This window comes from Drosophila grimshawi, unplaced genomic scaffold (genome assembly GCF_018153295.1).
Source record: "Drosophila grimshawi isolate 15287-2541.00 unplaced genomic scaffold, ASM1815329v1 contig_1367, whole genome shotgun sequence".
In the NCBI taxonomy this organism is placed as follows: domain Eukaryota; kingdom Metazoa; phylum Arthropoda; class Insecta; order Diptera; family Drosophilidae; genus Drosophila; species Drosophila grimshawi.
Window position 1 is genome coordinate 1,220,258 of NW_025062889.1, and position 23,060 is coordinate 1,243,317.

Genomic DNA, 23,060 nt, shown 5'->3' on the forward strand with positions numbered 1-23,060 from the left:
CCTGGATAGCTTCAGCTACTCTTTAAAAAGTCAAGTTAAGTAAATTAAACACTTTCTTTAAGCACTTCACACAAACAATTTGCATACAATTTTTTTCGGTATTTTATATTTGTTGGTTTTTTGTTTTTGGGTGCTGATGTTATATCATAATTGTTGCCACAGATAGAAGCTTACTTCTTCTTGGAGACACCAACAGTACGACCGCGACGACCCGTTGTCTTGGTATGCTGACCACGGACACGGAGGCCCCAATAGTGACGGAGACCGCGATGCGAACGAATCTTCTTCAAGCGCTCCAAATCGTCACGCAGCTTCGAATCCAAATTGGATGAGGTCAACTGCGAATATTTGCCATCAATGATATCCTTCTGTCTGTTGAGGAACCAATTTGGCACCTTATATTGCAACGGATTCGAGATGATCGTCACAACTTTGTCAACCTGCCAACAAAATCAAATACAAATGTAAACAATTCAAAAATATAGATATATCAAGGGGATATATTTACCTCCTCCTCGGTGCATTCACCGGCACGCTTGGTCAGATCGACATCGGCCTTCTTCAGGACAATGTTCGAGTAGCGACGACCAACGCCTTTAATTGCGGTCATTGCGATGCCAACTTTGCGTTTGCCATCAATGTTCGTACTCATGATACGAAGAATGTGCTGGAACTTCTCTGGGATGACGAGCGACTGCAAAATTATTAACAATTTAATCAAATACATTCGTCAGTCAGTTTTGTACCACCAATAACAAAAACAACAAAAGCCGATATTGCATTTCCGCTCGAAATTGCAACACAATTTAGACCCATATATACAACATTTAAATGCAGCATTTTGCAATCACGGCTCACACATTACCATCTATATGGGTATTTAGTGTTGTTTGGGTGCTTTTGCTGTTTGATTAACTTGTTATTTGGCGATTTATATGTAGACGCACCATTTTGCCCTGTTTAAGCGACAAATATTCAGTCGAAAAAGAAAGCGGATGTGCTTCTTCTTGTCACTTTTCGCATTGATATTTCGAAAAACAGTATTGGAATACACCGCAACTATCGATAATGTTATTAGACAGAGCTGTATTTGCACATGTGGCAGCCCTCCCAAAAGCGCCGTTATTGAAGAACGATGAATAAAATTGGACATACAAGTGGTAAATGTTTATGTCATTTAAATTTATACTTTTAATATATGTATAGTTTTTGCAGCACTCAGTTGTGTTGGTGAGGATGACGTGATTTCATTGCGCATAATATGCACTCTGGCACGCAATCGTCAATATAACTTAGAGGAGCTGGATAAGTATGGAAATACGGCATTGCTCAAAGCCTGCTATCTTGGAAAATTGGAATGCGCTTGCACTTTACTGGAATTCGGGGCAAATATCTACGTGGTCAACTATTTTGGTCAGAATGCCTTAACGCTGGCCACCCATTCCGGTCATTTTCAACTAGTTCTCGAATTGTTGCGTCGCCGCACTTACCAGGATTTTAATTTATCCTCGCTCATCCCAGCAGTTTGTGTGGCTGCCATGCGGCAGCATAGCCTCTTGGAGAATTATTTTATGAGTATTGATCCATTGGGTACAAAAGATTTGCACACTGTACATGGTAAGCTCCATTCCTAAATACATCTACTAAGGTTATTGAAACTTTTATTGCAACTTTTATTTTAGGTCTTGGCATTAAAGATCTGCGCCAGATGGTAAATGGAAAATCAAAGAAGAAACAAATTCATCCCTTGCAGTCCAACTTCATTAATAGAATTGATTAAATATAATTGTAATTGTCGGCGTATCTATTTATGTATGTATTTTATTTAAATTAAATTTAAACCTAAAAATTTCAATTGCGTACCAGGGCAGCATTTACTCTAAACATTCGCAACACTTGTTTGTGCAGTTGGGCAACGCTGTGTGGATAGCGGCAATTTGACAGCTGTTCGCGCCAAAACGCCAGTTTTGCCGCCGCAAACTTATTTTATTGTCAATTCAGCTACAAGCAGCAGCAACAACGCGCTCTTAAAATTTTTGCATAAATTCGCATTTTAGTAGCATAATAAGATAAACGCGTAATCATGTTTGAGGCACGTCTTGGACAGGCAACTATACTTAAGAAAATCCTGGATGCCATCAAGGATTTGCTAAATGAAGGCACATTCGATTGCAGCGATTCTGGCATTCAGGTAAGTAATCCAGATGATTAGCTGAGATCACGTTGCAGGCAATTCTAAAGTGACGCATCCGCTCTGTTTTGCAGCTTCAGGCCATGGACAACTCGCATGTGTCGCTGGTGTCGTTGACACTCAGATCGGATGGCTTCGACAAGTTCCGCTGTGATCGTAATCTTTCCATGGGCATGAATCTGGGCAGCATGGCAAAAATATTGAAGTGTGCCAACAATGAAGATAATGTGACGATGAAGGCACAGGATAATGCGGACACAGTCACCATCATGTTCGAGTCGGCGAACCAGGAGAAGGTCTCCGACTACGAGATGAAACTGATGAATCTCGATCAGGAGCATTTGGGCATTCCGGAAACGGACTATTCTTGCGTGGTTCGCATGCCGGCAATGGAATTTGCTCGCATCTGTCGCGACTTGGCTCAATTCAGTGAATCGGTTGTCATTTGCTGTACGAAAGAAGGTGTCAAATTCTCTGCTAGCGGCGATGTTGGCACTGCCAATATTAAATTGGCTCAAACTGGTTCCGTAGACAAAGAGGAGGAGGCTGTAATCATTGATATGCAGGAGCCGGTCACGCTCACATTCGCCTGTCGCTACCTGAACGCCTTCACCAAGGCAACACCGCTCTCCACTCAGGTGCAGCTGTCCATGTGCGCCGATGTGCCGTTGGTGGTGGAATACGCCATCAAGGATCTGGGTCATATACGCTACTACCTGGCGCCGAAGATCGAGGATAATGAAACATAGAAATATCTATATCGTATTCATACTACCAATATATACCACATAATTCACTCACATAGTTTGACATACTAATTATTAAGACTTTACAGCGCAGCATTTCATCCATTGGCCAATAAATAAATACATTTTCACAAAATACAATAAATTTGAATTCTGTTTGATGGCAATAACCATTTAATAACATAGTAAAACTGGGTACAATAAAACATAAAAAACTGGGCGAGTACGCTTAAAACTAAAGGAGGAATTTAAAACTGATATGCAAAATAAAATACATAAATGTATATATAATTCGAATAGAAGCTGATAAGCCTCAAAAGTGATGTCCAGACATAGGTAAATATATAAATTGGTATATAAATAACACTTAAGTACTCGTTTATAACAGGCACATATTCGAGTCATTGTATAAGTGTTGAGTACATATTGTTTGAGCTTTTATATATATACGAATCGGTATATATATATATATATATATACATACATTATTGAGCGTGCTTACACGCTCTCAATACTTGAACGATTGGCTTGGTTAATGTGTAGAAGCTTTAGCCTAACTAGTCGTATAATTGTATAGCTGCCATTACAAAACATATAAAGCTAAGCTAATTGCGTTATTTTCAATAATAATAATATAAAAATGTGTATCAAAAAACATTCGAGATGCAAAAAAAAGCAAGAAATGTGCCACATAAACCACACGTCAATTTTGCATATAACATTGTATAAATATAAATATATATATGGTTCATGTATATAAGATTAAGATTATATTGTTCTTAAGGCGCTGCCGATGCAGCCGAGCACGCACTGGGACTGGAGATCTCATCTTGGCCTGTGCTATCGTCGTTGTTATCTTTAGTTGCATGCAGCAGCATCTGCAGCGATTTGATGCAGCGCTTGGAGCCTTCCATCGCGTCATTGGACAACTGTCAAGGAATGTTGTTAATAGTTGAGCAGTATTTTTAGTAGTCTTTAGTGGAGTTTTGCATACCATTGTAAAATTTAGAAAACCATGTGGCAAACCCTCAAGTATCTCCAAAGTCACTTGTCGTCCTAGTCGCTTCAGTTTCTTGGCAAGCATAACGCAATCATCTAGGCAAGGATCCATGTTCAGCGTCTACGGGCGGATGGGTTATGGGAATGAAAGAAGTTAGTTAATATATTGAAAAGTTGGAAGTTGGGAACCTACAAGTATTTTGGTCTCTGGCAGTTGGGATAGCCACTCGTCACTGGCCCAATAGGGCGATAAAAACGGATCCTTGGGCACTTCGAATGCAAACTCCTCGCTCGGGCTGCGCGCAATCAGTGCATCCAAGTTTCGCACATCCTGCGGACAAGATGCACTGTGCGTCCCTCCATGTATCTCGTAGGATTGTGTGCACCGATTGATTATATTGTTGACCGCATCGTGAAAACGACCTGGCAGCGTGTCCACCATTATCTCGCGGCCCGTCTCAACCAGAATGTTCTCCTCGGAATCGCTTTTGGCGTGTCCATTTGCCAGTGGCAATGTTGTTGCCGCTGTTGTCGCTGTCACTGTATTCTCCTCCGTGGCCTCCATGGTGGCGGTGTCAATGAGATATTTGTCCAGAAAACTGTCAATGTACGCAGCTGAGGCAGCATCTTTGGGTATCTCAGCTGAAATCTCAACCGGATAATGTTCGATGGGCTGCGAATCGTCCTCAAAGGATACACACGAGCTATTGTCGCTGCCCCCACTGCTGGGCAGATCAGTGCGCTCCACCGTCTGACTGTGATACGACGCGCTGGCAAAAGTGTCGCTACTCTCGTCCTCATCCACATCCTCACGATTCTGCGGCGGCTCTAGCGGCGTCAGCGGACTCCTCGCTATTGAGGTGCGTCGACTCGAGTTGATGCTAATAGAGGCAGGCAACTCCACTCCCTGTTGTGCTGCTGCTGCCTGTGCGTTGCGTATCTGTTCCAGCTGATCCACATGCTTGGCATTCTCCTGCAGCATCTCATTGGACGGCGCTGCATAGGCGCGCAGGCAGCGCATCATAAAACCAAACGGCAACAGTGGATCCATTAGGCACAATAAACGCGCCGGACTGGGCACAAAGCTGACCAGCGTTGGGCAATAAGCGAGAAACAAGCCATCCGGTACCCGAACATTCTGCTCAATGCACTTGAGCGCCAGGCCAATGGAGAGATTCGCACCTGCTGAGTCACCTGCACAGATTACACGCTCTGCTGTCGTGCCGAGATGCTCGGCGTTGTTCAGCAGCCAGCAGTAGGCGTAGTACACCTCCTGCAGGGCACGTGGAAAGGGTGCCTCCGGTGCCAGACTGTAGTCCACGGATAGTATGGGCACATCCAGTGCCACGGCCCAGTCGCGCAAGTAGAGCTCATGCGATTTGGAGGATTGCGCTACAAAGCCGCCGCCATGGCAGTGAAATAGTATGGATTTCGATGGCGCTGCTGGTCGTCGCCAGCCGCGATAGCGTCCCTCGCCCAGCATGCCGACGCGTCGCTTGGCGCTCAGCAGTCGAACCGAGACGGGTAGACCAGGTCCCAGATGTGCACTGGGCACGGGAATGTCCACAAATTGCTGATCAGCGCTGTTTTCCACTTGCTGTAGACGCGCCGGCAGACGCAGTGGCTCCGCCGGCAGCTGAATCAAGCGATTCACTTTAATCGAAGTCCCTACAATGCTGGGCAACTTGTGCATCAGCTCCGATTCGGCGAGAAACCAAAAAGATTTACAGAAATCGATTTTGGCATTCTGCGAAATGTTGACAATGCGTCTGGCACGCAACTCTGGATTCATCAGATACTTGCCGCTGGACCACAGGCTGCGCGTCGTCTTTAGCAGAGTGCTGCTGCCGTTGTCCGTCTGCGAGTAATACGTCTCCGAGTAGCTGGCCATGCCGATGCCCAGAAACCGGAGCACGCCGCGTATAGAGTCGCCATATTGAAAGCCCAAGCAGCGACCGTAGAAACAATACTGATTGATGGTGTCGCCCAGCTCAAACAGTTGCTCGGCTGTGTGCCGTCCACTGGCAAGCAGATCGCCCGTATTCACTGACCACTGGCGCAGGATTAGCAGATACTGCAGGCAGGTGCACAGGGAGCAGAGTAGCTGCGAGCACGCCTCCACCTCCTTCATGAGGAACTTCTTGCGAAAGAAGAGGGTGGCGCGTGTGGCCAACAATTGCTGGCAAATACCGCGTCCATGCGAAATGCACGCATTGGTCACATAGATGAAACTGCGATAGCCGTTGCCCGGCGTCGCCTCATCAAAGTCATATTCGTGGGCAAAGGCCTCGATTTGCAGGACCAGCCGATTGGCCAGCACTATAAAATCCTGCCAGGCAATGTGTGCGGCATGCAAACGTTGTCCATGCTCAGTGTGGTCCTTGGCAAAGTAGGCGGCATGATCCTGGCAATCGGCGTACAGTTTTTGATATGCTGGCTGCAAATCGGCGGGCGTCGTTGTGGGCGTGGTTGTTTCGGCAGCTGCTGCTTTCATATTGATCTCATCAGTGGTGGTCGCCGCCTGGGCGAGTTTCAGATTATCCTCAAAGTGGGCATTCGGCTTTTGAGGGCGGCCGACAAACTCGGATGCAATCATTGCAGTGTGCTAAATAGTGGAAACAATATTCATTTACAATACAAATACAATTTGGGATAGTAACATAAAAAAAAAACAAAAACTTCGTAAAAAGCTGTATACAATTTGGGCAAATATATTTCTTGAAGATTAGCCATAAGGTAGGTGAAAAAAACAATTAAGCACCTGAGCCGGAAATGCAGCAACAGAATTAAGAATCAAACCCAATCTTAAACAGATTTAAATAGCTTTGCTTAACTAATTCCATTCGAGCCAGTGTAAAAAAGAAAAAACTTTCACTTTTTCAACTGCAAACTACGCAATACAACATTTTGATTGTTTTAAATCTTTGTGTTGCTGCCATTTCCCAAAGCGTTACTTTTTAACTTACAGGTGGTATATGCGTTGGCGCTGACTTATTTCATGGTTTAATAGTACACATATGCGCAAATTAGCTAATTAAAAAATTACTCATTATTTGCGGTCGAATTGTGGAATTGTAATTGTTTTGTAATAGTGTTGGCTAAATGGATTTGAACTTTTGAACAAGCTCACTTGTTCATTCTTACATATTGCAAATTTAACAATGCACTTTATACGAAGCAAAATGCATTTCTATCGCGCTTTTATGTTAGCATAGGTAACGTTCCAGAGCTACGCAAAATAAGTTAGCAATAACAACAATAACAACAAATGAACACAAGCAATTCAAAAGGAACCAGCTCATAAGGCATCAGGCACAGCTGATCGGTGCTAGTGTGTGCACTTTACAGCACTAATATGTTTTATATTAACATATCGATATACATTGACTCATTCAGCGGTGTTTCACGAGAGAGAGAGAGAGAGACATTGTATCCGATTGCAATTCCAGGAACAAATTTGCTGTGCGCTGTTAACCAAGCATTGAAGCAAATGTTAAAGTTCTAGTAAACGAAATTTATTATATTATAATGTGTGGGTGTGCGTAAGTCCAAAATTTAGAGTACGCATTGAACAATGAGCGTTAGCATTGTGCAGTACTTTGGTGAGCAGAAGAACAAATGTGGCTACTGCACGGGAACAGAGTGCAGCAAATCACATGGTAAGAACAATCAATTGGAAATAACAACAACAATAACAGAAGTATCAGCGCTAATAATTCAAGTTCAATGTTCTCTACATTTCCTGTTTCTGTGTGACTGGCTGTGTGTGTTACGTGTGTGCGTGTGTCATACAGGTTTGCATGCATTTCGGCTGTCCTGCGATGATTACCAGGAGCTCATAGATCGGGGCTGGCGACGCTGCGGCAATTATTGCTATAAGCCGCAAAACGACATCACCTGCTGCCCCTGTTACACGATTAAATGCGATGCGCAGCAATTTAAACTGACCAAGTCAAATAAGCGCATATTGCGGCGCATGAACAAATTCTTGCGTGATGGCAAAAGTGGGCCAAGCACATCGAATGCAAATGGAAATGGCGATGGCGATGGCGATGACGTCGGCGAACGTGGAGTTTATGCAAGCGAACTCCAACCCCAGCTGCCTGATAAGAAGCCAATATCTATTAACGTGGAACAAGTGGAGACCTTATCCCAGGCACATGTCGAGCAACTAAAAATCACGAGCACTTTGGACGCGGGCAACGGTGATCAACCCGCATCATCGTTGGCAGCAAACAAATGTAAAGGTGAGCTTCATTGACTTGATATGTTTCATTCTTAATTCAATTATTTGATTATTTGAATAGCTAGTGGCTCGAACTCAAATCCGCCGCGCAAGAAGGCCAAACAAATGCGACTGGAGCGCAGGCAGGCCAAACTGGGCCAAACGCCCCCCGATCAGCAACAGACCAAAGCTTTAAATAAGGAGAAGAACTTGCAAGATTTTCTGGCAGTTCCGTGCGAAACGGATGTGCACAAGTTAAAGGTGTGTGTGGGCTTTCAAAATCAAACATTTGCTTAAAGTTCAATCAAAACATGACTCACGTTTCATATACAACTCGAGTGGAAAGTAAGCCGAAAAATCAATTTAAAAGCCCCACCTTAACTTGTTTTCTGTAAATTTCAAAAATGGTTGTTTTTTTGTATATATGCCAGACACTTTCCTTTCATCGCTCGAGTTTAAGTAGCACTTTAAGCAAATGCCATTATTTTGTATACCCTTATGCAGAGCGTAGTTGCTGTGTTTTGATTATGTCTATCATATATATATATATATATATGTATACATATTGTTGTTTTGTGTTACCTTTTACGTGTGAGTCATTGAGTCCCTCTATGTACACACATCGTATTTGTGCTATTTGTTGCAGATCGTGTTGGTCGCTGCCTCAGATACACAGCGCACTTGTACCGATGCAGTGCACGCATTGTATCGCAAATATCAATTAGTCATACACAATGATAATCCCGCACGTCTAACACTAGCTAGTATGAAGCGGTTTTTGGTACAATCACCCCTAAAGGTAATTATCAATGATTTTCTTCTTTTTGTGTAACTGCTTCCATAGCTGCGCTTGGTGCCCGTCGATGGTGAGGAATTTAGGCGTACGCTTCCGCAAAGCTACGAACTGTATAGGAAGTATCAGATTGCCATACACAATGATCCGCCCAAGCATCAGGAGGCCTATCAGGAACATCTACAACATTCGCCGATGAAGGTTGCTAATTGTATTGCCAACAATTTTTATTGAATTAAAAACACATTATTATTTCATTGATCGTATAAGAGAATAATCTAATCCTCAAAGTGTTTATTCTGTGCAGCACCAAATCAGTGAAGATGGTCCCGAAATGGGCTATGGATCATTTCATCAGCAATACTGGCTGGATGACAAGTTGATTGCTGTGGGCGTCATTGATATATTGCCCGGCTCGGTTAGCTCTGTGTACTTCTTCTATGATCCCGACTATAGTTTTCTGTCGCTGGGCACATATGGTTCTTTGCGGTGAGTTTTGAGTGCATTTTTTTAATTATTGCTATTGTTATTAATAAATATGTCCGTTTTTTTTTTAGGGAAATTGATTTGGTGCAAAAGATTGCGGCGCGTGTGCCCGCCTTGAAGTTTTACTACATGGGCTTCTACATACACTCGTGCCCCAAAATGCGCTACAAAGGCAAATTAGATGCATCTTATTTATTGTGCCCAGAGACTTACGTTTGGCTGCCCCTAACCGATGGTAACTGTTAAAAACTTAATCATTTTATATGCTAACTAACTTCTTCTTTTTTGGCAGACATACGCTCCAAGCTCGATGCGAACAAATATCAACGCCTGAATCCGGACGCAGCTGCAAGGGATGCAAATGAGTTTTTGAGTAATCATTTGAATGATGTAAAGTTGCTGGTGAACGGCAAAAGTTATATCACTTACAAAGTTTTCGTACAGGTAAATAAAATACGCTTACTGCCTGAAATCCACTTAACTTATTTATTTATTTAGATTGAGGGCGATAATGACGGCCGCGATGACATTATGGAATACAGCAAACTTGTTGGTAAAGTTTGTGCGCAACGCATGCTTTATGTAAACATGTTATGAATAATTTCATATATATATATATATATATATATATATATATATATATAGAAATTTATAAGCGCACCTCAATTCGTATGCAGCGCAATAAAGTTAATATAAACAACAGAAATTAAGCCTTAGCTAAGTAGTTGAAAATTGTTTCTTTCAAATATAATTGTTTATTGTCTGTTGAGCCCAGAATAAGTCTTTGTTCTTAAATTCAATCTTTGCACATTAACAAATAAAATCAACAAATTGTTCAGCAAATATATGAAATACTCTCAATACTTTAAACGGATATACTTAACGAAAGATAAAAATCTGTTCAACTCTATATTCAAAATCATTTGTGATAACTATGATAGCACGAGCGAATCGCACTTTAACAACGGCTATCACAAATGATAGTCATTTATCTACAACTGGCAGCTAAATGCATCAATAAAACTAATTATCTGACAACACTTGCGCGCTCTCAGAGAAGCTGCTCCGCCAAGTGTTTGCAGTCACGAGCACTAATTGTATATCTTTATACGACATTTGTACTTGGTTCATATCATGATTAAATATAATTTGGCAAACTGTTGTTGTTGGTAAGGGAAGCTGACTTGAAGATTGGGTTTCTAACCTACCTCGATGACGCTGAGTTTTGTATAATTTAGACTATGAGCACAAAGCTATGAGATACTCTACAAGTTTCTTCGGCTAGAAAAATATATATATTTGTGTTTTTAGTTTTTTTTTTTTGGTGAGGTAAAGACTAATCATAATTTTAATGGCATTGTAGCTGCAGCAAAAAAACGGTTGAGAAAACTTGCACAGTTTAAATTACACAGTTGAAACTGCATGTCAATACACACACATTGCAACAATAAAAAAAAAAAAGAAAAGAAAAAACAAATTTATAAATAATATAACATTTTAACGCGTGTCTGCCATTTTGTCCACATTTGTCAAGAGGTGCTAATTAAACACAATATTTTGTTTTACCTATAAACGGAGCGCTGACTTTTGTGCACCAGACGTGCTGTTAATTTTGTTTTGATACCCAATATCAATACTATGTATCAAAAAGGCATATATTATATTATGCTAATGACTGAAACAGGTAAGAAACTGACTCTAATATTTTTTGAGAATCATTAGCCTTTTCAAAGCTGGCGATTATCAGCGTCAGTGTTTGTTACACTAATCGAAATAGACTAGTTAAACTTGCAGTTTTTAATAATTTTATGCGCATGCTAAAAATATGCAAAAATAGCAATAGAATTAATCTAGGTGAAATAAATCATTTTAGGCACGTGGCCGCGTTTTGGTTATTAGCAAGGAATGGTAAATATTTAAAAATCGAATACTTTGATGTGAAGTTTGTCATTTGTCAAGCGTAGTCTTTTCAATTTGTGCTCTTTGTTAATTTCCGTCTGTTTATTGGCATAAAATTTAACACGAATTCGATTGATTGGCCAAGCAAGGACAGTCAATAATTCTAAATATGGAATTCGTAATAAAGGCGTGAAATCTGCGTCTTAAGGCCAGATTGGTGTTTCTAGTATTTTTATTATGTTTATAGTCACTCTTCGCATTGGGTCTTAGCATGAATTTGTTAATTAGTTCAGATTCAAGTCGCAAAGAAAACTAGCTCGTCGTGAAATAATCGCATGCGATCGCAGCTAGAGAGCGCTAAATAGAGAAAGAGAGAGAGAGAAAATTTGGCGAGCAGAGCAAAGCGTTGCGACGCATCGCTTCAATCTTGAAACCGCCAACAGTCAACAACATTTTAAACAATTTTAACCGTTTTTTTATATATATTTTTTTTTTTTGCGCGCGCTGCTTTGTCGTCGGCCGAAGTTTTGCTTATGGAAACGTCGTCGTCATCTGAGGAGGGGGCAAATATGTAAGGTAAGTTAAAAAGTATATATGCCATTGGCAGTTGGCGATTCAGCTTCATTCGTTTCGCGGCGTTCTCAGTAGCTGTTGTGGCTAACTGTTGTTGTCCAAACATTCCCGCACCCGCAATCCGGCACCCGCAACTCCCACACTCCCCAAATTCGGGTGCTAAGCGGCTGTCCAAAAAAATTGTGAGTGTGTTGTGCAAGTGTGTCCAAGAAAGGTGAAAAAAACAAGAACAAGAAAGAAGGACTCAAAGAAAAAAACGACAATAACCAAAAAAAAAAAAACAAAAATTGATAATTATAAACATTTAAAGTCGCAGAGCCTCTTCGCCTCTTCGTCTGTGTGCAGCTCGTGTCATGGAAAAATTTCTTGCGTATAAATTATTTGTATTAACAAAAAGTGTGCCAAGCGAGACGATAAACTTAATATCATTATGCGAATGTGTATTGTATTGGATGGAGCATGATCGTAAATTTAACGGCTTAATCAGTTGTCAGATTCCAGCAGATCCAAAGCAGTTAGCATAACACGTGCATAAATATTTTTAATTACATATCTTGTGGCATTATCAGTTCGCTTATTATTTGGGTTAAGAAGAGTGCAGTCACAAAATTTAAAAGGTGGCTAATTTAATTGGACAACTGGTTTGGTTTTTGGACACTTTAAATGAAATAAATTCCTAATTGAATAACATCGCTTCGAATTCGCCATGTACTTTTTTGTCTTATATAATTTGGTCTAGTGTCATTAGTAAGGGGATTTTTGTCAGAAGTTTTGAGTTTTATCATTTTTGTTTTTATGTTTACAGTTTTTATTTTTGTTTTGCAAGTGCTACTTTTCAAATTGATTTGCTAATTACAGAAATATTTGTTCGCAGTTGTTATACATGTAATATTCAAAGCAATTTTTTGTGTGCTCTATAATTGTGGGTTACTAGCATATTATTGGAATACAGCTAATTAGAACGTGCAAAAATGCAAATACAATGGGAATAACTGTCAAAATACAATTCTCAATTCGCAATGCTCACAATTCCTGATCAGGAATTAATTGATATACTTTGATTATACGACTACTAAATTATTAATAAGTGATACTAACTGGTACCCCAGGCGTATTAGATATTTATATATTAATATTTTCTTATTCAATGTGAGTTACGGTTCAATGCCATTGAATAACTTTGCAGAATTTCAACGGCGAAAAAAAGAAACCAAAACAAAAACATAACTAATAAAAACAGTACGAAACATTGAAGCGCTCTTTAGAAACCTAAGCAAAAGCAAAACAGCTGAAAAATGTTGAGAGAAAGAGAGGAGGAGAGATAGTTAGAGAGGAAGAGAGTGAGAGAGAGAGAGGGAGTGACATAGAGAGGGAGAGAGAGAGACAAACTAGCAAAGCATGTCAAATGAGCGATCGCGTCTTATGTAAATGCTTCAAGCACGCGTGCTACGGGTACATATATTATTTGTTATATATACACATAATCCGTTATATGTGCACGATGTCCAAATCGAACGTATCTATGTAATATCATACCGTAATGTCGTGCTATCCAAAGTCACCCCCCACATAATAAATCAAATCGTTTGTGGCCCCTAAAAATCGAATATTTGCAATAAGAATATTTCAAATTTTTGTAATTGACGATTAATATATCTATATTGTGGGTTATTTAGCCAATCTGCCTTTTATCAGGCGTCTATATATTTTTACAATTATGATTTTTGCTTGCCCTCACCACCCATATAATATCATAAAGTTTTGAGTTGATTTTATAAAAGCCAGCACAATGCGGTAATGACGCTGATAAAGCGCCACGCTCCCGATTAGAGGTGCATAAAACAGAACAATTAACTGCACCCTCAACCTAAAGATATTCACTATGTATATAATATTTTAAAGATCTTTTTACTCTATTTGTTACATGCTAATTCCCGAAGTTTATTTTTATATTCAGTTATTTAAGATTTGTTATGGCTGTAATGCATTTGACACCTTCTAATTACTAATTACCAAGTTTTCATAAACAAACTCATTTGTGGTAAAGTGTTTTTCACGCTGTAAATTCCTTAGAATTTGTTATTCAATTCAAATGACTCCATTTCGAGTAAGTAGTAAGCAATAAATATATACAAATTAAAGATTTAGATTGATACAGAATATTATCTTCATATACAATTTCCTAAATTGATGCGATATCTTTTCGCTTAACTTAAACAGGATGCGAGACAATCTTCAAAAACAAAGAAATAATAATTATGAATTTAAAAGATAAAAGTATTTTGGACTTCCTGTTACAAAAGTCAAATATGTTTTGTTGCACAGTCTGTTCGCATTTGTCCCGCCACTTAAACAAGATAGTAATCTACTCTTAAGTTCTTAAGTGCGTTAATTGTGTTATCGCACTTTGGCTAATTAATTATACTGTGCACTTCATACTAACTTCACTGATGTTCTGCAATTGATATCTGACTCAAAGTTTAATTAAAATGAATCTAACTTTCACGATTTGGATATCTTTCTTTAATGGCATTTCTTTATTACCTTATCCAAAGTATTCTTTTTTTTTTGGGGAAGATCGAGTTAATCACAATCACAACCACAAACAAAAACAAAAATTGTGTTAATAATTTATTGAGGTAATGGATATTTTCTAAGTGAACTTTGGCATAATGGCGTTATATACTTTTTTATGTCTAGCTGTTATAATTTTTGATTGCAGCTCTATTAATTATTTTTATTTTATTTGCCTTCTACCGTTCATTGAGAACTGTGGAAAAACCAAAATACGATTGCTTATCACAACTAAGACTTGTTTATGAGCCCACTTTACACAAATGGGTTTTGTTCTTGGTACACGAGTCAAGTATGATAATAATCTACAGAGTCATAATACTAGTCGCTTTCGAATGACAAGCTGCAATCTATTAGCGATTAGTGTTCTTTCTTTTTGTCATGGATCATTAGATCTTGTAAATTATCGTTTTGGCTGGCTGAGATTTTTCCACGTTGAAAAAGTAACTGCGTAAGGACTATATCATAAATTAAGAAAGCAACGTAATTCCAGTCATAAATACATGCTTAGATTGAGTAGGTTTGTTTTTGTGTAGTGTATTTTGAATTAGTTAAAGTCGAGCAAGAATCATGCTTTCATTTTGTTGTTAACTAAATTAATCTTCGTCTAAACTACGTTTTCCTTAACCGGAAGTATACTTTTTTAGAACCCGATATGAATTAGTCGATAAGTGCATTATTTATATTATTTTTGTGAGTACTAAAAATATAACTGGCTAACTGGCTAACTGTCTTATCTAACTCTGTCAAATTTAAACGAGACTACAAACTGCCTGTGCAATATATTGAATATCGTGAATCGCTTTCAAACAGCTGTCCAAATGGAATCCAATATACTGTTTCGACGTGCCAAGGGCGTTATTTTCAGTTGTACATATTTATTTATATATATATCTATATATATGTATTTGTAGACTGTATCGATATATAACAGTCGTCAAGTGTTGCACTTTACAATTGCATTCTCCCAAAACCAAAGCTGTTGTTGCACAAACGCTAGTTTTGTGTTTGGCATCTGAACAATTTGATAAATTTGTGTGGCGTGTTATGGAGTAATTACCTTATCAAAAGGCTGCCTGCTGACAGCCAATGATAGCCGATCTGTACTTACTATAAATCAAAAACACTTAAATAAAAACTGCATTAAAATGATTTTTCGTTTTGTATTGTTGGTATTGACATTCGTCATGATCGAAACACAATTGTGGCTTAAATGCCGCTCACGTGCGTTGCCAAAACTGCTAACGGAGAACGTGTCTCAACAGTTGGTCAAATCATATACATACGTATAAGCCACATACATATGTGTCTACATTATATATTCGATCATTGTCAGAAATTGTAGTAGTAGTAAATATTAAGCAAACATTTTCTAAACTTGTCACGAAATTCCCTTCATCTGCCAAACCGGGGAATAGTGTTTTTTGTATATGTATATTAAACAAGTTATAGCAAGTCGAAATTATGAAATCGGGGTTTTGCAATCACTCTTCGAGATTGACAATCGCTAAATCAGTTAGAATTTATTAATATACCTTTTACATTTGCAATTTGTGATATAAATAAATCTACCGCAAATCTGACTTGTGCATTCGCATTTCAGCATTTAAATCAAATTCATCATTCGCGACTATTCAAAGCTTGTGCGAATACCCACCCAATCCATGTAATTATATATGCATTGAAATTTGAACAATTTTGAAATTTTGCTCTATTAAGATATTTAAAATTTAGGAATGCGATTAACATTAAATATATGTATTATAAAATTTCCCAATGATATGCAATTTTTAGAAATTCAACACGCTTAAGTAAGCACTTGCGATAAGATTGGTAAACTCCCAGCTGGAAAAAAAACCTGTATATGAAATAAGCTGACTCAAAATAACTCCGCAATCTTATTTAACGATTCGAATATGCACTGATTCGAATTGAATACAATTAGAGTGTGCCACTTGTGCCAGTTGCAATATGCATAATAATAATAAAGTCTTTAACTGTTTCCCGTTAACTTCTTTCAGTTGACTTTGACGAGCGGCTCAGCAACAAGCTACCAAAATGGCTGTTATACCCTGCTGTAAGTATTATTTCTGTATTAAGCAAAAAATAAGAAGAAACAAATTAGGCGCAGTAAATAAATCTCACGTGATTTTGCTGTAATGCGTCAGCAAATAAATTCCCCCCAAAAAATGGAATAATTAAATATTGAAAGTTACGCGTGCGCCGTTCATTAAACACCTGCTGACAAATGGCGACTGTCGCTCGAGCTCGGGCCCCGATTCCCCAAAATGCCAAATATTGGCAGAGTTCCAGTTGACAGATCTCAGATTCGGCGATAATTGCGCTAAGTGCTACAAAGCTAGCAGAAAATAGACATCTATAAATAATGGCTTTATCAACAATAATTCCTATTAAATTAAAAATTATATAATTGTTTTCTATTTGCTTTTCGTTGTTGTTGTTTTTTTTTTGCAGTTTATGTGCCGAAGCGCATCAATGTGGGCATCATGTTGTTTATGATGTGCCTCATTAATTATATGATGCGCGTCAATCTGTCAATCAACATAATTGCCATGGTTACGAACCACGATGAGAATGGAACACTCGTCGAGGAGGAGGATGTGAGTATCTCGATGAGTCCACCTACTCACTTCTAAATATATCATTTATAAGTGTATAGTTTGATTGGAAACTTACAAATCGTCGACTATTTCGCATTTCACGACTACTGATCGACTCTTTAGCACAGTCTGGCAACTGTAAGCAATCCTTGCTAACGCTCTCTAGCTGACTGCTATGAACTTCCGCATAGCGTTACCATCCTTTTTACACAAATATAAGTGTAAAAGACGAAATTTAAATTGAGAAACATAATATTAAAACATATCTATTTTATTATCTATTTCCTCTTTATAGTTTGGTCCACGCTATGATTGGACGCAACAGGATCAGGCTTTGCTGCTGGGTGGTTATTTCTATGGTTATATGGTTACCTCATTGCCAGGAGGCACACTCGCCGAAATGTTTGGCGGACGCAAGGTGGCTGGTTATAGTTGCCTGTTGGGTGCCATTTTGACCGCACTTACCCCGCTCGCCGCCTCCTGGGATAAATATGCGGTATTTGTTTTGCGCGTCCTGCTTGGCCTTGTCTCTGGTGTCGTTTATCCTTGCTGCCACAATTTGGTCTCGAAATGGTCACCACCCGATGAGAAGGGCAAATTTGTTGCCGCATTGATGGGCGGCACATTTGGCACCGTGATCACTTGGCCCCTGTGTGGCTTAATCATCGAGCATATGGGCTGGGTTTGGGCATACTATTTGGTTGCCGTCTTTGTGGTTGTTGTAGTCGGTGTGTGGTTCTATCTGATTGCCGATACGCCGGCACAGCATGGCAGCATTAGCATCAAGGAGCGCGAATACATTGAGACGAGTTTGGGCGACACAATCGGGAACAAGGCGGTAAGTTTGCAACAAATGGCTGGCTGTATTAAATATTCAACTAATTGTTGTGCCTCTCCAGAAATGGCCGCCATACAAACAGCTCATTGTTTCGATGCCATTCTGGTCACTGACACTGCTGCATTATGGCAGCATGTGGGGATTGTTCTTCCTGCTGACAGCGACGCCGAAATTCTTGAGCGAGGTGCTCGGCTTCAATCTATCCTCAGCTGGAATACTCTCCAGCTTGCCGCACATTGCGCGTCTCATTGCTGCTTTTGGTTTTGGCTCCGTGGCGGATTGGATTCGTCGCAAGGGCTGGTGGACTGTGACGCTTACACGCAAAGTATTCTGCGTGCCTTGTAAGTGAAACTCGAATCTTAATTGAAGTCTCTTATTTAATTTTATTTAATTTGCTTTGCCTTTGTTTTTGCAGCTCACATCTTGCCCGGCATTATGCTGATAATATTGGCGTATGTTGGTCGCGATCCTTATGTGTGTGTGGCTATAATGACAATCTCGCTGGGCTTCAATGGAGCTGCCACCTCTACCAATTTGGCCAACTCGCAGGATCTGGCGCCGAACTTTGCGGGCACCATGTATGGAATTATCAATTGCTTGGGCACCACGCCCGGCATCTTTTCACCCTTAATTGTGGCCGAATTTACCAAGGATAATGTGCGTATAAAAAAAAAAATCAATGTTCATTAATTGTAATTTATTCTTTGTAATGCTCATAGAACACCATCGATGAGTGGTTCTGGATATTTATAATTGGGGCTTTGGCCTACATTTTGCCAGCGATATTCTTCTGGGTCTTTGGATCGGGCAAGATACAGAAGTGGAATGAGGTGGCGACCAAGGAACCCCTCGACGATGTTGTCAATACAAAGTTGTAATTTGTATTCGCTGTGATGTTGTTGTTAATATTACTAATGCCATATGCCAATTATGACATTATTAATGCGACTTTATTCTTGCAACAAAACTGCAAGCTGGGGTTGCATTAATACCGAGTCCTATTAAAGTTAATGCTGTGTATTTATTGTTCTTTTGAAAATGATATTGTTTTTCATATAAAATATTCACTCACTGATTTTGTAACTTTGTTTGAATAAATGTTTAAGGAAATGACCTCTATATATTAAGAAAAAGAAAACTACAATTTATTTTATTTGGAAAACTCTTTCCAGCTCAGATTAGATCGCTCTTTGGAATCTTGTTGACCATTTAAACCGGTATTTGTACAGAGCCCCATAAAACGTTTACAAATTGTCATCGACCTTAGTGATTTTTATTTACTTTTTTTGTTAGGGGGGTTACACTCGAACTGGTTGTTGTCTCCACAGTCGTTAATTTTTTTTTTTGCGCACTCAAGCAAAAAACCCCAAAATTGACACAACAATTAGTTAAGCGTTAATCAAAATGCAGAACTGCAGACCTCGTTTTTTTGTTGTTGATCAATGGAATGAATTTAAAAAAAACATCACGGCCGTGGGCCTATGTAGCAATGATGTCTCAAAGAGCTTTCTAAAAATATAATATTGAGGAAAAACAAGTGTTGTGAAATAAATGTTTCAAAATATTTGCCAAGTACTCGAAACTGAAACAGCGATATGCTTTCGCAAGTAATTTACATCATTATCAATATAATAAACATACTTGCTGTTATTAATAATGTTGCAATTAATTATCATTTTTGTAAAATTGCTCTCCTCTTAGTATGTGTCGTACTAAGATATTATGTTGTCGTTAAATAAATAAATCAAATTTAGCGCGCCAAACAATCGAATAATAATCGCCAAGAGAGCGACCAATAGTAAAAGTGTGACCAACGCTAATACTGTTACCCAATAACATATCCATTTTGAGTAAAACCAATTACATTTTTCTGTTAATTAACAGCTGTTCAGCACAGTGTTAAAGTCGTGTCTGCAACGCACACACACAGACGCGTTTGTTAACGTAAAGCAACTCTGCTTTGGCAAAGTAAACTTTATTTATTTATAAGCGCAGTAGAAACCCATTAGCGTACATTACTTTATACATTTAGAACAATACACAACGTGAAAATGACTGAAGTTGAAGCGGTGCAAATTATAGCGGAATCGTTGAAGCAACAGGTAAGCTAATCGAGACGCCATTATTATCCAGCACTATGAGTCTTTGCCATTGTGTCGCTCTTTCCTTTGTATGCATTTCTTGCATGTAAACATGTGTGCAAAGCAGAATTGTTAAGTGCGTTTAACTGTGGATTTAACGGCAACAAGGCCTCGTTGCTTATCTTTCGCAAGCTTTTTTTTTTCATATTGTACAAAGTTCAAAAAGCACTTGCAAAATGAATGGCCAAAAGCAATGTTATTTCTAGCCGGTGCTCTAGATATGAGGGGATCTTGATAGTGCAGCTATGTTCAAAGTTTCTATAGGTCTTTAAAACATTATCCAACACGAATTAGGCAGTAAATTAATCGAGTTTAGCAGCTGATTAAAATCAATGGGCAGATTCGCAGAGGTTCCAAAGAGAATTATTTTGATTAACATCGTATTTGCTCCAATTGAACTTTAAGCTTTTACATTCTGATTAGTTTTACAGCCGCAATCTGCTGCTGGGTAATAGAGTAGTGCTTATTCTAAGCAAAAAATGTAATCTGAATTTGTTGAATACACATTTGAATTTTTATGTTATTTTTTAGATTGTACACAAAAAGATATCAAGTCTTCTGTTTTTTTTTGGTTAACAATGGTTTTTATTGTTGTACAGCAGGGTAATGAAATAGAGTTTATTATAACCTTAAGCTGTAAACTGGATTTGTTGTATTTGTTGTATTTTACATTTGATTCAGTTCACGTTGGCAAGTCATTATTTGAATTGTACACAAAACTGTAACCAAGTATTCTAATTCTGTTTGGTTAAGAATAGTTATAAGAAGTCAAATGGTAGTGCTACAAATAGATATTGGTATTGTAAATGTTTGCTATTGTTATCATTAAAAATTGATACTTATTGGCAATTGCAGGGCGTGGAGTATGTGTTTGGCATCATTGGAATACCCGTTATTGAGCTGTCGATGGCCTTCCAGGCGGCCGGCCTCAAGTACATTGGCATGAGGAACGAGCAGGCCGCCTGCTATGCCGCCCAGGCCATTGGCTACCTGACGGGGAAACCGGGCGTCTGTCTGGTTGTCTCCGGGCCAGGTTTGCTGCACGTTACGGGTGCGTATTCTATATAATATACCCTGTTTTTAGTCTTTATTTAATTATTATTCGATTTGTAGGTGGCATGGCCAACGCTCAGGTCAATTGCTGGCCACTAATTGTGATTGGTGGCTCCACGAATCAAGATCATGAGGGCATCGGTGGCTTTCAGGAGTGTCCGCAGGTGGAGCTGTCGCGTCCCTATTGCAAATATGCAGCACGTCCGCCCACTGCTGCTCTGATACCGTTGCACGTGGAGAAGGCGGTACGTTATACGACTTATGGTCGTCCTGGCGTTGCCTATTTGGATTTCCCAGGCAACATACTGCAATCGAAAGCGGAGGAGTCGCGCATCTACAAAGCACTGCCGCATCCCGTTGCCCCACTGGCTTATCCGCCACATGATGATGTTATCCGTGCCGCACAACTGTTGCGCCAGGCCAAGCGTCCCCTGATCATTATTGGCAAGGGTGCTGCCTATGCTCATGCCGAGAATATATTGCGCCATTTCATTGATAACACAAATCTACCGTTTCTGCCCACACCCATGGGCAAGGGCGTGGTCCCCGACTCGGCGGCGCAGTGTGTCTCCTCGGCACGCACCTTGGCGCTGCAGCAGGCGGATGTGGTCTTGTTGCTCGGCGCTCGACTCAATTGGATATTGCACTTTGGACGCACGCCTCGCTACGATAAGGATGTGAAATTCATTCAGGTTGACATTTGTCCCGAGGAGCTGCACAATTCGGTTGTCGCATCGGTGGCCATTCAGGCCGATATTCGGCCCTTTGCCGAGCAGCTGTTCGAGCAGATGAACGCTGTGAATTTCCGTTTTGGCTACGAGCAGGCCTGGTGGAAACAGTTGGCAGCTAAATGCCAAAATAATCGCGACACTGTCGCCCAGATGTCTCTGAATACAACGACGCCGCTCAACTACTATGCAGTCTTCCATCATCTGCGCGAGCTGCTACCACGTGACACAATCATCGTTAGTGAGGGCGCCAATACCATGGACATTGGTCGCTCCATGCTGTTGAATGAGCAGCCGCGTCACCGTCTCGATGCCGGCACCTTTGGCACCATGGGCGTTGGACCAGGCTTCGCCATAGCCGCAGCACTCTATTGTCGCGACTTTGCGCCCGGCAAACGGGTACTCTGCGTGGAGGGAGACAGTGCCTTTGGGTTCTCGGGCATGGAAATTGAAACAATGGTGCGCTACAAGCTGCCCATCACCATTGTGATTGTGAACAATAATGGCATCTATGGCGGGTTCGATAAGGACACATTTGAGGCCATACGCAGCGATGGTGATCTTACGCAAATGTAATAACTAAATCTTATCACAACTCAAACGTTTGGCACTAATCGCTCTAATCTTATCATGTTTATTTTTTTTGTTGACCTTCAGCACACCACCATCGGCGTTGGGCGTTCAGGTGCGCTACGAGGAGATGATGAAAATGTTTGGTATGCATGGCTATTTCTGCACCGAGATCGAGCAATTGCAAACCGCCGTTAAGGCCGCCAATCGACTAACGGATCGGCCCACAATCATAAATGTGGCAATAAGTCCATCGTCAGATCGCAAGCCGCAATCCTTCAACTGGCTGACCGAGTCCAAACTGTAATTTGTGTGAATCGGCTTGACTTGTCTTTTTTTGATATAAGCAGCAAACAACGTTTACAATTAGTTTTTAAGCATAAAGCTCGGCGGCATTCCCAAATGAATTTTCAAATGCATTTGTCACGATATTGTCTTTGTATATACACACGACACACACAACACACACACGACACACACAACAACACACACAATGCCACATTTTTTATATAAAGCCAACGATTGTAGAATTTGAAACGCAAATATTCTGTATAACTATAAAACAACAACTCGGCAAAGCTTTTTTCTGTGCTCGAGATACATATTTAAATAGGCAAAAAAAT

At 39.9% G+C, this 23,060-nt stretch overlaps 7 protein-coding genes across 11 annotated transcripts; 5 read left to right on the forward strand and 2 right to left on the reverse strand.

Moving 5' to 3' along the window:
* Window positions 1-40: 40 nt before the first annotated feature.
* Window positions 41-1,024, reverse strand: LOC6568811 (40S ribosomal protein S18). Of its 2 annotated transcripts, none has more exons than XM_001995195.2 (3): window positions 948-1,024; window positions 509-694; window positions 41-440 (listed from the first exon to the last, which is right to left on the reverse strand). In XM_001995195.2, the coding sequence occupies exons 1-3, from the start codon at window positions 948-950 to the stop codon at window positions 171-173; spliced, it is 459 nt and encodes a 152-aa protein (XP_001995231.2). In that variant the 5' UTR covers window positions 951-1,024; the 3' UTR covers window positions 41-170. The 2 variants fall into 2 exon arrangements, with proteins under 2 accessions (XP_001995231.2, XP_032596823.1); XM_032740932.1 differs by having other exon boundaries at window positions 866-988.
* On the forward strand, window positions 1,004-1,807 carry LOC6568810 (DNA replication inhibitor plutonium). Of its 2 annotated transcripts, none has more exons than XM_043216358.1 (3): window positions 1,004-1,160; window positions 1,207-1,617; window positions 1,683-1,807. In XM_043216358.1, the coding sequence occupies exons 1-3, from the start codon at window positions 1,136-1,138 to the stop codon at window positions 1,778-1,780; spliced, it is 534 nt and encodes a 177-aa protein (XP_043072293.1). In that variant the 5' UTR covers window positions 1,004-1,135; the 3' UTR covers window positions 1,781-1,807. The 2 variants fall into 2 exon arrangements, with proteins under 2 accessions (XP_043072293.1, XP_001995230.1); XM_001995194.3 differs by having other exon boundaries at window positions 1,005-1,160; window positions 1,216-1,617.
* Window positions 1,808-1,933: 126 nt separating this feature from the next.
* Window positions 1,934-3,067, forward strand: LOC6568728 (proliferating cell nuclear antigen). The gene is made up of 2 exons (XM_001995193.2): window positions 1,934-2,191; window positions 2,266-3,067. The coding sequence occupies exons 1-2, from the start codon at window positions 2,084-2,086 to the stop codon at window positions 2,938-2,940; spliced, it is 783 nt and encodes a 260-aa protein (XP_001995229.1). The 5' UTR covers window positions 1,934-2,083; the 3' UTR covers window positions 2,941-3,067.
* Window positions 3,068-3,076: 9 nt separating this feature from the next.
* LOC6568727 (hormone-sensitive lipase) lies at window positions 3,077-7,223 on the reverse strand. 2 transcript variants are annotated; one of them, XM_001995192.3, is made up of 5 exons: window positions 7,081-7,223; window positions 6,903-6,966; window positions 4,130-6,541; window positions 3,932-4,057; window positions 3,094-3,866 (listed from the first exon to the last, which is right to left on the reverse strand). In XM_001995192.3, the coding sequence occupies exons 3-5, from the start codon at window positions 6,530-6,532 to the stop codon at window positions 3,717-3,719; spliced, it is 2,679 nt and encodes an 892-aa protein (XP_001995228.1). In that variant the 5' UTR covers window positions 6,533-6,541; window positions 6,903-6,966; window positions 7,081-7,223; the 3' UTR covers window positions 3,094-3,716. The 2 variants fall into 2 exon arrangements, with proteins under 2 accessions (XP_043070540.1, XP_001995228.1); XM_043214605.1 differs by having other exon boundaries at window positions 3,077-3,866; window positions 6,903-7,089.
* A 180-nt stretch (window positions 7,224-7,403) lies between these two features.
* Window positions 7,404-10,285, forward strand: LOC6568726 (arginyl-tRNA--protein transferase 1). Of its 2 annotated transcripts, none has more exons than XM_032740831.2 (8): window positions 7,404-7,595; window positions 7,731-8,183; window positions 8,244-8,422; window positions 8,808-8,960; window positions 9,262-9,443; window positions 9,512-9,675; window positions 9,733-9,884; window positions 9,939-10,285. In XM_032740831.2, exons 1-8 carry the CDS (start codon window positions 7,511-7,513, stop codon window positions 10,035-10,037), a joined length of 1,467 nt encoding a protein of 488 aa, XP_032596722.1. In that variant the 5' UTR covers window positions 7,404-7,510; the 3' UTR covers window positions 10,038-10,285. The 2 variants fall into 2 exon arrangements, with proteins under 2 accessions (XP_032596722.1, XP_032596723.1); XM_032740832.2 differs by lacking the exon at window positions 8,808-8,960 and adding an exon at window positions 9,006-9,155 and having other exon boundaries at window positions 7,406-7,595.
* A 1,693-nt stretch (window positions 10,286-11,978) lies between these two features.
* Window positions 11,979-19,058, forward strand: LOC6568725 (sialin). The gene is made up of 7 exons (XM_001995190.3): window positions 11,979-12,094; window positions 16,508-16,563; window positions 16,962-17,107; window positions 17,403-17,945; window positions 18,007-18,286; window positions 18,361-18,602; window positions 18,665-19,058. Exons 2-7 carry the CDS (start codon window positions 16,545-16,547, stop codon window positions 18,821-18,823), a joined length of 1,389 nt encoding a protein of 462 aa, XP_001995226.3. The 5' UTR covers window positions 11,979-12,094; window positions 16,508-16,544; the 3' UTR covers window positions 18,824-19,058.
* Window positions 19,059-19,846: 788 nt separating this feature from the next.
* On the forward strand, window positions 19,847-23,006 carry LOC6568724 (2-hydroxyacyl-CoA lyase 1). Its single transcript, XM_001995189.3, has 4 exons — window positions 19,847-20,047; window positions 20,942-21,137; window positions 21,200-22,439; window positions 22,525-23,006. Exons 1-4 carry the CDS (start codon window positions 19,997-19,999, stop codon window positions 22,742-22,744), a joined length of 1,707 nt encoding a protein of 568 aa, XP_001995225.1. The 5' UTR covers window positions 19,847-19,996; the 3' UTR covers window positions 22,745-23,006.
* Window positions 23,007-23,060: the final 54 nt, after the last annotated feature.

Excerpts from the sequence above, each read along its gene's own strand:
- LOC6568811 (XM_001995195.2), bottom strand. Across the intron at positions 441-508 it reads GTGAATGCACCGAGGAGGAG|GTTGACAAAGTTGTGACGAT; the intron begins GTAAATATATCC and ends TTTTGTTGGCAG.
- LOC6568810 (XM_043216358.1), top strand. The coding sequence starts at position 1,136 with ATGAATAAAATTGGACATACAAGTG. Across the intron at positions 1,161-1,206 it reads TAAAATTGGACATACAAGTG|TTTTTGCAGCACTCAGTTGT; the intron begins GTAAATGTTTAT and ends ATATATGTATAG. Across the intron at positions 1,618-1,682 it reads AGATTTGCACACTGTACATG|GTCTTGGCATTAAAGATCTG; the intron begins GTAAGCTCCATT and ends CTTTTATTTTAG.
- LOC6568728 (XM_001995193.2), top strand. The coding sequence starts at position 2,084 with ATGTTTGAGGCACGTCTTGGACAGGCAACTATACTTAAGAAAATCCTG. Across the intron at positions 2,192-2,265 it reads GCAGCGATTCTGGCATTCAG|CTTCAGGCCATGGACAACTC; the intron begins GTAAGTAATCCA and ends TCTGTTTTGCAG.
- LOC6568727 (XM_043214605.1), bottom strand. The coding sequence starts at position 6,532 with ATGATTGCATCCGAGTTTGTCGGCCGCCCTCAAAAGCCGAATGCCCAC. Across the intron at positions 4,058-4,129 it reads TGCCAGAGACCAAAATACTT|ACGCTGAACATGGATCCTTG; the intron begins GTAGGTTCCCAA and ends ATCCGCCCGTAG. Across the intron at positions 3,867-3,931 it reads GTTTTCTAAATTTTACAATG|TTGTCCAATGACGCGATGGA; the intron begins GTATGCAAAACT and ends ATTCCTTGACAG.
- LOC6568726 (XM_032740831.2), top strand. The coding sequence starts at position 7,511 with ATGAGCGTTAGCATTGTGCAGTACTTTGGTGAGCAGAAGAACAAATGT. Across the intron at positions 8,423-8,807 it reads CGGATGTGCACAAGTTAAAG|ATCGTGTTGGTCGCTGCCTC; the intron begins GTGTGTGTGGGC and ends TATTTGTTGCAG. Across the intron at positions 9,444-9,511 it reads GGCACATATGGTTCTTTGCG|GGAAATTGATTTGGTGCAAA; the intron begins GTGAGTTTTGAG and ends TTTTTTTTTTAG.
- LOC6568725 (XM_001995190.3), top strand. Across the intron at positions 17,108-17,402 it reads CACTCGTCGAGGAGGAGGAT|TTTGGTCCACGCTATGATTG; the intron begins GTGAGTATCTCG and ends TCCTCTTTATAG. Across the intron at positions 18,603-18,664 it reads CCGAATTTACCAAGGATAAT|AACACCATCGATGAGTGGTT; the intron begins GTGCGTATAAAA and ends TAATGCTCATAG.
- LOC6568724 (XM_001995189.3), top strand. The coding sequence starts at position 19,997 with ATGACTGAAGTTGAAGCGGTGCAAATTATAGCGGAATCGTTGAAGCAA. Across the intron at positions 20,048-20,941 it reads CGGAATCGTTGAAGCAACAG|GGCGTGGAGTATGTGTTTGG; the intron begins GTAAGCTAATCG and ends TGGCAATTGCAG. Across the intron at positions 22,440-22,524 it reads GATGGTGATCTTACGCAAAT|CACACCACCATCGGCGTTGG; the intron begins GTAATAACTAAA and ends GTTGACCTTCAG.